The sequence below is a fragment of the Myzus persicae genome, unplaced genomic scaffold (genome assembly GCF_001856785.1).
Source record: "Myzus persicae strain clone G006 unplaced genomic scaffold, MPER_G0061.0, whole genome shotgun sequence".
In the NCBI taxonomy this organism is placed as follows: Eukaryota; Metazoa; Arthropoda; class Insecta; order Hemiptera; family Aphididae; genus Myzus; species Myzus persicae.
In genome coordinates this window covers 19,379-33,194 of record NW_019104461.1, presented here as the reverse complement: position 1 = coordinate 33,194, position 13,816 = coordinate 19,379, and the positions used below count along the sequence as shown (strand labels likewise).

Genomic DNA, 13,816 nt, shown 5'->3' with positions numbered 1-13,816 from the left:
AATCAACAATCACTTATCAGTGTCGTAATATTGCGTTATCAATTTCGATGCACAGTTTGGCGTTCTTTCTCCATTCAATCTATTCTAGTATTCGGTGTTTTCTGAGTTTCTCGTGTATGTTCACTTTAACTTTACAATGTCTATCACATGTTAACTAAAGTTTAAGTGTATAATTTGAAATATGTATTTATGTACATGATCTAACTATTTGGTAAGTAGTTATATACTTATATTAGTATGACTAATTCTAGCACAGAACAACTAAAATCTTACTATCTTAGTCCACGTTTTGTTTATTTGTTGATTTATTTTACAAATTCTCATCTCACATATGAAATAATTATAGAATTTCCATACAATTTATGTTTTTCTTATCCCAGGTAATTGTTTTGAATAGTATTTTTATTTATTAAATATACCTAATGTTTTGCAAAACTATAATTAGAACAAGTTAAAATTTAAATAATGGTAAAAAATGAATGAGAAAAGAGTTATGGTCTTATATTTTATTCCTTGAAAAATGCTCTATATCCTAAACTGCTCCCAAAATATTTTAATTTTTAATTCTTATTTATAGATTCAGTCTGTAATCATGTTGCGCAGATCAAAGCGCACCTGCAAGTCAAAAGTAACTGTTCCTGTTGAAAGTAATGTCCATGAACCCCCAATCAAACGCAAACGTGGTCATCAACTAGAAGGTTCTGTTAAAGATTCAACAACTGAAGATGATAGTTCTGGAGATGTATTCGTGCCAACTGCCAATGATTCCATAAAGCGTAACTCCAAGTCAAAAATAACTGTTCCTGTTGAAAATAATTCCCATAAACCCCCAATCAAACCTAAATGTGGTAATCGACGAGAAGTTTCTGTGAAGGATTCAACAACTGAAGATGACAGTTCTGGAGATGAATTTGCACCAACTGACAATACTTCCCTAAAAGGTTCTTGTACTTTAAATTTATCAGAATCGGACAGCGATAATGATGTTCAATACTGTAACAAGACCAGTGGGAAAGTATTGACACAGTCTGATACTGAAAGTGAAGTTGATGACAATGTTTTTCAAACAAATTTTGATTTCAACACTCTTTCAAAACCTCAAGATACCACAGAACTTTCCAAAAGTGATGTGAAATCTAAGATTGTTGACACTCCTGTGGAAAATGGTCTTTATGATAATATGGATGTTGCCAAAATCTTATCTGTAGGAGAAGGAGTTAATTTAGGAACAGTCTTAAACAATGGTGATGATACTGTAGAAGAGGAGAAGAAACGCGATGATAACTATACTATTCCTGAAATGGTCGAAATAAATGTTAAACTTCCTAATGATATGAAGTGCAAAAAAGGTCAAGATATGGAAAATATTCTCAGGAGACGTATGAATGCAATATGTAAAGATACTCAAGTTTTAATTCATAAAGTAAATCTTCTCTTATGGATCTCTTATGGTAATCGGTTGAACAGTGTTCTTAATTCACCAGAAGTCATGGGATCAGCATTGTCTCTAGTACCTTCTAAAAAGGCATATCCACCAAAGCAATGTGATTTGAATTATCTAGAAAACTATATAAAATGGTTTTCAAAAAAAATTAAATTATCTTCAAAAACCGATCCATTATGTGAAATAAATGTATTATCTTTGACAGACCGATTTTCAAGATGTGAAGCTAAAACTAGATATGAACTGATTGCAATGTTCATTGCTATGTTGAGATCATTAGGATTGAATGTACGATTAGTGATAAATTTAAATGCTGTCTCAATCAAACCAAGTTCTGAACAATTATTGGGTCCTTTAGTAGATGATGGTCATAATATTATGAAACCATCTTGTAGTAAATCTGATGTAGATAATAAAAAGAAAACTTCTTCAAAATCAGAATATTTCGATAAAAAATCAAATAAACTTGAAAATAGTAAAAAAGAACTTAAAACAGTAAATTCTAAAACAGATAATAGAAAAAAAAAACTCAAAGGTAGTAAAATTGTGTATGAAAATATTTCTTCAAGTGATACAGATGATAACATTTTTGTAGAAGACAAAAAAAGTTCGAAGTCTAAATATTTCAATAAAACATCAAACAAAACTCAAACTGATTTAAAAAAATTAAAATCTGTTAATGATGATAAAAAAGTAACAAAAAAAAAATCTAAAATAAGTGAAAAAATTGATCGCCGTGTTCTTTCAACTGATGAAGAAGACCATGCAATACAGAATAGTGAAGCAAATGATAAGAAAAAAGTGAAAAATGACTTTTGGGTGGAAGTATTTTTAGAAATGGAAGAAAAATGGTTTTGTGTGGATGTTATTGGTCAACGTATACATTGCATCAAAGAAATATATGTTAGTTGGATTATAAATTAAAATATTTTATAGTAGTGAGATTTATAATATTAATTTTATTTAATTTCATTAAAATCATTTTATAAAAAGTATTTTATTTTCACAGTGAACTACACAAATTATGGAAATACTCTACAAAATATGTTAATTTTTTTCAATTTTGTTTTTATAGAATGGTACAACTCATCCTATGCGTTATGTTTTGGCTTGGTATAACGACAATAGTATCAAAGACATAACAAAACGATATGATCCATATTTTCATACTCTAACACGAAAAATACGTGTGGATCCTAAATGGTGGAAAACTACTTTACGACCTTACACTCCAACAGGGTCAGCTAGAGAACGCGAGGAAGATGAAGAACTTAATAAACAATTGGAAGAAATACCATTACCTAAAACAGTTTCCGAGTTAGTTAGATGATAATATTTAATTTTAATTTTATTACAAGCATAATTATTAATGATTCATAGTTATTGTGCTTACTATAGTTAAAATGTTTGTTTAAGGTATAAAAACCATCCATTGTATGCTCTATCAAGACACTTGCTAAAATTTCAAGCCATATATCCGCCGGAACCACCAATTGTTGGACATGTTAGAAATGAACCAGTTTATTTACGAGAATATGTTCATGAGCTTAATGGTAGAGAAAATTGGCTAAAAGAAGCCCGTGTGGTTAAAATGGGGGAAAAATGGTATAAACAAGTTAAGGCCCGTCCTAGATTTGATCGGGTTAGTTCCTTATGTTTAATATCATCAATCTGATTCTATTAATAATTATTTACATTACAGAATGGCGTGCGAACAGATCCTCCACCATTAGAATTGTTTGGTTATTGGCAAACTGAACCCTATGATCCTCCAACTGCTACTAATGGTCAAGTTCCTAGAAATTGTTATGGCAATGTTGATTTATTCAAACCTTGCATGTTACCTAAAGGAACCGTTCATCTTCAACGTATGCATAAATATAATACTTGTAACCGTTCAATATATTAATTTGTTATCGTTTTGGATTTTAGTTCCTGGATTACTGCGTGTAGCAAAAAAACTAAACATTGATTGTGCTCCTGCAGTTGTTGGTTTTGACTTTCACGCAGGTGGTTCTCATCCAGTAAATGATGGTTTTGTAGTTTGTCAAGAATATAAAGACACTCTAATAGATGCATGGAACCAAGAACTTGAAGAAAGTCGTAAGCGAGAACAAAAAAGATATGAAGATAGAGTTTATGGTAATTGGAAACGATTAGTAAGAGCTCTTCTTATTCGTGAACGATTGAAAATCAAATACAATTATTTTGGTGGTGATAAAGAAGGGCAGTCTACTTCTAAAACAACTGATAACAAAAAATAAGTTCCATTGTATTATAGTTTATTTAATTATGTTTAATGAAATCTATATATTGTACATTTCAATAGTTATTAATATTTAATTCCAACAGTATTATTATTTATTAATGTGATTTTGGTTGTTGCATAAAATTGTATTTATATTGTAGTTTCTTTGTAATGAATTTTGTTTTAAATATTTTGTTGTCTACAATGTAACCTCTAATTGGATGGAAAGAATAAAGAATAATTATTACTGTAAAATATAATTTAATTCAAAACATTTATTTCTGATGTACAATTTTTGTGCCTACCCATTGAAGCAGCAGATTTTGTATTAGTGTATAATTTTAGACAAAATATAAAAATTAAATTTTAGAATAATATGTAGTATGTACCTATTGACTATTGGCTATAGAGTGAGGGTTAATGACTGATGGAAGTCAGCATTAAGCTATTAATAGTCACACAAGTGGTGTTTATTTAAGTCTTCTGTTAAACAAAATTAAAATATATTCAACAAATCGGACAAAAACTATACTGAGATAATTCAAAGTGCAAAAATCTTAGCCATTTTTTAAAAAAAATTTAAAAATCTAATATTCTATATAAACGATCACGGTATAAGATTAAAGGGTTTACAGTCTTACAGATGCGACTGATGGTATTAACACAACTGATGCGACCGCTGTCCGTGTTACTGCTATACAATACGCCCAATGAATATAGTATTCACTAGTGAGTAACAATTAGTAGGTAACCATCGACATGACAACATATTATTATAACATATAACTATCGACGTTCTTGGCACATTCTCAAGCGCAACAACGTTTTCAATCTACAAAATGAAAGCAAAATAAAATAAAGTAACTACGATAAAATCGCAAATGAAGCTACACCTCCTCACAATTCCTTAGAACTGAACGTAACTAGGTACTTCTTTTGAGGCATAAGTTACCATCAACTTTAAAATTCTGGAAACAGGATAGAAAAACTGGACCGATGTCTCTCTTACAAATAAACTAAGAAATATCAAGCCTTCCATCAAAAAATGGCCTATTACACCAAATCTAAAAAGAAGAGATGAAGTTATCATAACTCGAGCCAGAATAGGCCATATACTTCTCACACACTCCTTCCTTATCTCCAAAGAATCTGCCCTACTAGGTATGTAAGATACTAAGATGTAACGCATGCATGGAGAGCCTTTCAAACTAATAACATTACCAAATGTCCAAAATACGCCGAAGGCCAAAGCACGGAAAATCTTCTTAAATCCAACTTCTCTCCGACTAGCTTTCAACTAAGATATTACAAAAGCAATATACAAGTTCTCCCATACCTTAAATTGATGTAATAAATTATAAACATCTGTATATATTTCATTCTGATTTTCTCAATCGGTTTTCCTTTTTTTCTTGTAACTGTAGGCTAATATAACCAATGATATTTGAAGCCTTACTTTAAATTTAAAAATAATAATAAATTAATTAACTGACAGTAGATATTTGGTGTGTATGTTCAAAAAAAAAAATCGTGAACAATTATTTGTGTTTTAATTACACTGTGGCCATAATAGATATTATGTAGGTACCTACTAGTTTTGGGTTTAATTATTTTTCTTAATAAAGTTTAAGGCGTGGCTAATATCCTATAGGTATTAAATTTATTCCTTTTTACGTCACAAACATTAGCAAATCACATATTACCCAGAAGTAATTAGCATTTATTTACTTTTGAAATTGAATAGTAAGATTTTTAAAACATATTAATAAAAAAATCATAAATCCTAAATATTATAATGTAGTAGGTAATCTACCATCGTTTATTTATAATGCTAGAAATAATTTTTTTTTCGAAATTAACAAGTTTTCTATATATTCACATATAATACATATCATATCCTTTTTACTCGGGTATTTTTTCATCGTATATTTGTTAGAAAAATAACTGTGAAATAGGTAGTATGTATGCACGATGTACCTACTCCTGATTTTAAAATAACAACTTATATTTTAGATTCTGAACACAGCGATAGATGTATTTTGTTTTCTTATCTTAATGTTGAATATTATTAAATGCAGAATACTTTTTCGAAAACGTATTTGAACAAAAAAAAAAATGTAACATATAGTTGGCTTTTTGTGAAAACAAAAAGTTTTACAAAAAAACATAAGGTAGAAAAAAATAAAAGCTACCGTATAAAATATTGGATTGCGTGTATCTTCATTTTTGAAAACATTGAATGGTTATTTCCAAAAATGAATGCTGATACTTTTGGAGATATTGGATGTTTATTGTTTACTGTCAAGATAATCACTCCGTATGATACAGACTGTATAATATGATTGATGTTCAATCAAAAAATATAATTACGTACATAATATTATGATAATCAACTAAATACCTATAGGTATCCTATTTGATGTATTATTAATTTTTATATATAGCTATTGTGTAATAGTATGTATATAGTTATTTCTGATTATACTTTTTTATATTAACTATTTATAGGCATGCTGTAGCTTAGTCAGAAATTCCAGTGGTTAGATTTTTAAAATTAGTAAATAATTTATGCGTCATGCGATACTATTAGCCATATTGGCATAGGTATCTCACTAAAATATACTACAAAATAATTTATGAAAGGTGTACACTGTATACACTGCATACATATAAAGCGGCACCTGGCTACATCCCTAGTGACCCTAGCTGATTATTTATTTAAAAAAAGCATATTATATTACATATGACGTGATGCCTATTTTTTTATAAATTATTAAATTGGACATTGCTAATATATCTATTAATAACTTGGTAAATAAAAAAATGCATGTGATTGGACTGTTGGTCCAGTCACTGATTTTATCAATATAAGTAGGTACCTAGATCACTATGTATAAAAATAATTTCGTGGGGTTATAAATTGATATTAGTTAATATAATATATAATCTTAATAATATATTAATGAATATAATTGTATATTAGTTGTCGAGATAATATTATAATCAGGTAATAAATATATAATATAATATATATATCTTAATAGGTAATAATAAATAATATATATTAGTTGTCAATAACATAAATTAAATAAGTACTATAAATAGTAAAAATATTGTGGTTTATTATTATTATTTCGTTTTGATAATCTAGTCGGAATGCGGTTCGTGATTTCTCGTGAAAGAAATAAATAATAAAGCTCTCAGATTAAAAATAATCGTCGTGTGCAACACTTGTGCCAAGCGTACGTCCTTTTGTGTATACGATTTCTACACGGCACTTTTTTCTTGTTATATTTTGTACGACAGTCTTTAGACATTAACAGATAAAAAGAAAACAATTAAAAACTTAAACTATTAAGAAATAAATCAATCTTCTCAGTTTATCATTAATGTAGCCTAATTAAAAAAAAAAACAATTAAAAATTAAAAATTAAAACCAAATCACGTTAAACTAATAAAATATTCTTTTCACCAAGTATCCGTGTACGAAAAGTTTATTTATTAAATATGTGTACCTATTATAATGATACATATGCATATTAATTATTAATTAAGCATCTATTTGCTTTATATAGTTATGTTAAACACATATATTGCAAAAGTCCTATACTATAGTAGTATTAGTATAATTTAGTACCCACTATAACATCAATAAAGCATAGACGAAAGGTAGGAAGAGCCAAGAGGTAATGTGGGGGAGTAGCACTCACACCACAACAAAGTTTCATGTATTTAATTTCACCCACAATTATGAATTATTCATATAAGTATAATATGATTCGTTTAATAAGTATATATAGTTCCTATAAAAAGGGATAACATTTTAGAAACCAAATTCCATCACAAAATAACATTTTTACTTAAGTTTAGAAAGTTAGAAGATAATATATACATTTAGATTAGTGTAATTTTTATGTAATTACTATATTGGTGTCCCGTCATTTCATTGTAAATAATACTTATACTCCACGACAATCGATCGCAAAATACGTTCAATACAATTCAAATTTAACAAAACAACATTTATCAAAACTTATAACAATATAGTATTTTAATATTATTACAAAATGTATAATTAAAAATAAATAATAATAATAAAAATAAAAATGAAGCTTGAATAATTACATTAAAAATATTAATACATTATAATGATAAAAAAATTAAGTTTTTCAACTTACAATAATATAGTGCATTGCATACACAATATTTTTACAGTTTTTACTACTTAACTTAAACTACTAACACTAAAAACTTAAACTTGGAAGCCCAGATTTGGAATTCTAGGAGCTCAAGCTAATAGTGGGTTGGGTGTTCCCCATTAATGGAAATTATAAAATTGTACTGACTTAAAAGTGATATTTGATTTTCTTGTTAAAAAACAGTTTAACCTACTATATTAAAAAAATCTACTTATTTTTTATCTCATCAAAAGTCTTTGCTGTTAAAACCTTTTCCGGCGTCTATTTTTATCACAGAGGAATTATTCTCCAACAATATTTCAGATCTTCTTTGATTCCATCTATATAACGTTTTTTGGCTCTCTTTTAGTCCTCTTACCTGTTAACCATCATTCCAAAGCTTCTTTCTTCCTTTTATCCTCTCATATAGCAGGTCAAAACTTCTGCCATTTAAAACGATTTGCTATCTATGTTTAATTTTGTTATTTATCACTATAGCCAACTATACCATTGTCCCCTTTTAGCGACACATCTCAATTTTTTTTTGTTCACAAAATAAATACCTACCTCATTAGTAATTTGTCAATACTCAATTATTTTGGTGGTATGCTATACATCAGATATAAATATTAGAATGTAGTTTTTATTTCAGCTATGTAAATATAATTTTAATTTGGTGTATTTGTAGAAAAACTTTGATACTTAAATATTTTGGTATACCTTGTACTTGCGTAGAATGTTCCGATTAACACAGTCTGGTTGATATCTTTGTAGATAAGGTGGTAGGTACCCCAATAATATATGTTATTTGAATTTATATTAGATACTTTAATGAGTCCACGTTCTCAAAATCGAACCCATCAAGTTCCAGTGTTTCAACTGCTTCTAATAATAATTCTGATTTCTGACACCTAGGTGTCTTTTACTTTATATCTAGCGTTATCGTTTTTGAGCATATCAACAATTAATTTGTGTTGTATGTATGTTAAATATGTAAGTACAATGTTTTTTCTTTTTAATTTTTTAAAACTTCCATTTATTTAGTCCTGGAGCTGCTGTATGGTTCATTGGTTCATCTGTCTTATGATATTGTCAATAGCAATATTGAATAGAAGCGAAAATTGTGCATAACATTCTTTTAACAATTTGTGTTAAATGCTGTATACCTCGTCCTTTCTCCAAAAGTATCTAATGGTGTGATGGGTGAATATATGAAAATGTAGGTACTCATATTTATTTTTTTTTATTTGGTCGATCTATGCGTCGGTATACTATGGTTAGGTTAGGTTATAGAATGACCAACTATTGTAGCTAATGTGAACTTTTGATGCAATGTTTTTATATTATTTTTGCTAATAAAATATGAAGTTGTTGAGTTGTTCAATAGGTTTTAAATTTTTGAAACTACAATTTGTGTTTAATCTTTAATTTCGTATTTTAATTTATTATAGTTATTAAGTTTTACTATGTATTTATATACTCATGGATAATGGCATAATTCATAGCGATATTATGTCACCTGTTATTGATTATTAATCCAATCAACTATGAAGGTAATAACGATTGTGAATGCATTCAAAAATAATTTTTATATTACATCTATATTTTTATGATCTCAACTTTTCCAAATTCCCAAAATATACCGTTTTGGTTACCTACATTAAATTGGCTACATAATAACAATTAGGGAAATCTATTATATGAATCGCTATAAAAAAGTCCTAGAAAAAAAAGTCCAGGTAAAAATCATAGGTAAGAAAGTCCAGTATATATATATATATATATGTAACAATATTTAAAATAATAAATTTAAAAAAAATCAATGATTATAATTAGATACTTAGTATCATTACCATCATTATATACGTAATATATTATAATGATTTCTCAGTTTAATTAAGTATTACTATCTAAATTAAAAAAAATCCGGTATATATGTATGTATAACAATATTTAAAATAATATATTTAAGCGATATATTTTGGGAATATTAATTTGTGTTAATTTGTATTGATCCTAGTGTTTGTCATAAAATAACGAGTTATGCCTATTAACTATTAGTGATAATTATAATGCAGCATAATAATATGATGTGGTTTTTTTTTATAGTGAGATCGTTTTTTTGGTGTAGAGGAGAAGGAGTTATCCGATTATCTCGTGTTAATTGTTTCTGGAATTAAATGGCAGAAAATTGTACATACTTCAAAGATAATTTTCCGGTTTTCTTACATTTTCATACTCAAAGAAAAGCGGCAAACTTACGGCACTCTATTAAACTTTACTTCCATATGGGGATTTTATAATATTATCTAATATAATAAAGACTATAATATATATATCTGGGGCGTGGGGACTAGGAAACTTTTCCGTAATTCTTTGGGATTAATATACATCTGTATTTATAATAATTTTGGACTCGAGTATTCTCGGATTATTAGAATTTATAAATAAAATATAAAAATATTTCTGTTAAATTACATCATGCGTTGGTACATCGTACATATTATTACTGTTGTCATTTATAGGTCATTATAATACATGCATAACATGTACAATATCTACAATAGCTATAGGTACTATTATTATAGTAAATTACCAATTTTTTTTTCTCAACTCCGGTTCCCTTCTCAATCGAAAATTTTTTTCACCTTTACCTATTTTTTTTTGCCTGGTGAAAAAATTATTTTATGATGAAATACTAGGCACCTTGGTTTTTGAACGTGTCTGATTATTATAAGTCCCGATTACCGATAGTCTTTTGAAAATTAAAATCACAATATTTATAATTCTTTACAGAATGATGAATCTATACTCTCTACTCAATGTATCTATAGCATAGACTATTATAATTTATAGAGACTACTAGATTCTATAGGCTCTTGAGTATCATTTAAAGGTACAACATACATTGTAGGAAGTATTCCAATGCCCATCAATGCTAATAAGTAATAATACCTATATTATGTTCTGTACCAATGTGGCAATGTACCATAAATGAAATGTTGTTTAACTGGTACAAATTAATGTGGATGTTGTGACTAGTGGGGTAACATAATATTTTGTTTTATGGTTTATTGTTATGATTTATAATTTATATTTTCAATAGTTAATTCCTTAGATATAATTAAAATAGTTTTGAGCTATTTTTTATGATATTAATTAAGTAAATCATGATATTTAAACATTATTATTGGCTACGATAAATGTTGTAGTCAAACGTGGTATGGGAAAATAACACTTCATATTATTACTTCGATTTAAGATACACAATTATGCAACATAAACATCACTGTGTATCTCTTTTTACTTCAAAGTTCAAATATAAACCATCTATACCGATTGTATATTACACCCGAAATAGACCTATGAGTGAACACTATCTTATTGAATTCGTTTACCATCGCATGATCATTTTGGCCAGGTTAGACACGTGACCTATTTTAGTCATTTACACAAGAAGCCCATTTTATTTTGGCATATTATATTATGTACTATCTATATCTGAGTTTCCCTTTTTTCTTCTTGCCCCCCTCTTTGTAAGATATTTGTCCTTGGGCCACCCACGCGTATCTAAGGTATGATCGGACGGAAATAGTACTAAAATGTTCTTTCCATACCTTAAAATGTATGCCAAGAATTCGAAAATTCAAAAAAAAAAAATAACCGGTAGGTACAGGTGATTTTATACTAGCATATCAACGTTGTCTATTCATTAATATAGGTACTTAAAATGAAATTATTATGATTGATTGGTTAGATGTATTTAATTTAATTTCAATGTATTAATAAACCTACATTAATGTAAAATAAGAACAAATTATTTAAAAACGATTTATTTAATTATACACGACGTGTAACATAAATAACCGTCAAATTTAATCAACTAACTTGAGTAACTCAAGTTCTAACGAAACTGTAAAAATGATTATTATTTTTTTTTTATGTCTAATTAAAACACTGAAAAGATCACTTTTTCTACACTTTTTTCTAACACTGAAATTTGGACCAAATATAGACAACTGGAAGTCCTTGTGACATGAACGTTATTATCCAGGCCACGTAGCATTTTAAGAATTTTTTGAGAAAATTACCAAAAATAGTATTCATTCAACTTTTAAGTCTTTGTTAAAAACGAAATTGAATCGAAATTTGAAAACAATCTGTTGGTACTATACTATAGTAAAAAGTAATTTAAATTTCTTACGTAAAGTAATATACATACAATATACATATATATACACAATATACTATAGAAGAATAAATATGTCTCCTTATTTTAATGTGTACTTCTTGTACACCTTGTGGTAGTGTTAAGAACCTGCACTTTTTTAAAGCTAAAATATAAAACATAAGTTACCATGAATACATTTTGTCAAGACGAGTTAAATCAAATACCTATAAAAAAAACCCAGAAGAATAATGTAGTCTATTGATGCGGTTCTAAGAAGTATATTTCAAGGAGTTACGTATTATCTAGTCCAAAACTTACTAGCAAACTGATTGTTACCTACTTAAACTTAAATTCATATAATTTAATGAAATTAGCTAAAAAATAAAGTTTTCATAGTAAAAAATCATGGAACTCGCCCTGCTATGAAGTAGATATAGACTGTACTTCGTCATTGATTAGGCCACTGTAATATTTGTATTAAATTTGAATTCAATCATGAATAATTCAATATGAAAAACGATTCAGAGCTGAGACAGTCCGTCAGGGCTAACCGACTACGTCTATATCAATAAGTACGTATTTAGTATGTCATCAAAAATGTATATGTATATTACTATACTGTTAGTTATTTATTTTACTTCAATAAAACGGTAGGTTAAATTATTTTTTCCAAAAACATCGCGTTTATTATAGGTATTATTATGTTATTTAATATTATAATTTATTGTATACATGTTTATTATATGTTATTATCTTTTATTAACTTTTAAGTCAATACTGAATCACAGTCTAATGATGTGAATAGGTTCGTACAGGTATAAATAGGAAATAGTTTAAGATGATGTCAGCGCACTGTCTACGTGCAACATAGACAAAACGCATTCCCGCTAAATAATTTTTTCGAGGAAGCTTATAGTAAAATCTAAAATTACAAATTAGAAAATGCATAGAAAATAATATTTTTTAGAATATACCATATTGATTTATTAAAATATTGTATCAAAATAATTTAATATTTATTTAAATTTGCCATTTTTTTTTTAAAGTCAAATCTAAGGTAAAATAATAATAACATATAAAACTTTTGGAATTATTATCCTCTATAATTTTTGTTAGGTAATTTTACTTTAAGATTATTCAAAACTCATAAAAAATGATTTTACGTGAATGCTTTATATCTATATGTTGGACACGTGGGTCTAAGACAGAAAACAATTAGTGCTCTGATATGCTCTTAATATTAACCTAAATATTTTGAAAATGTCACTGTGTATAGAAATATGAATAATAAAAAAAATTATAGAAGCACGTACAAATTATTGGTTTTCCGGATCATATTTTAAATAACTGAGAGTTTGATTCCCCTCCCAAGTACCAATTATAATCTATTTTTCTACAAGAAAATTCTCTCAATGTGGAAAATTGAAGCATTTTTACTGATACGAAATGTAACGACAGTTAGGTTAGATATAAAAATAAAAAATACACATCAATGCAAAACCAATACATTTATTGCTTCACTCAGAATATAAAATTAATAGGATAAGTTATTTATTATTTACTATTTTTTATCAATAAATTGAATATATTTTATTTTATTATTTACAATATTGCAATGTGTAATGGGACCATTGACACACATTGTGTATAGTATCAAGTATCAACTACCAATATAATAAAATGCTTAAATTAAGGAAATATTAAGGTCATCAACACAATTATTATCATTCAAAATATATTATTTTATATGTTATTATTATTAAAACAAACTATTA

The 13,816-nt window shown here is 27.4% G+C and overlaps 1 protein-coding gene across 1 annotated transcript; it reads left to right on the top strand.

Moving 5' to 3' along the window:
* Positions 1 to 54: 54 nt before the first annotated feature.
* On the top strand, positions 55 to 3,794 carry LOC111042334 (DNA repair protein complementing XP-C cells homolog). The gene is made up of 6 exons (XM_022326909.1): positions 55 to 211; positions 578 to 2,347; positions 2,520 to 2,761; positions 2,861 to 3,086; positions 3,147 to 3,312; positions 3,377 to 3,794. The coding sequence occupies exons 2-6, from the start codon at positions 593 to 595 to the stop codon at positions 3,706 to 3,708; spliced, it is 2,721 nt and encodes a 906-aa protein (XP_022182601.1). The 5' UTR covers positions 55 to 211; positions 578 to 592; the 3' UTR covers positions 3,709 to 3,794.
* Positions 3,795 to 13,816: the final 10,022 nt, after the last annotated feature.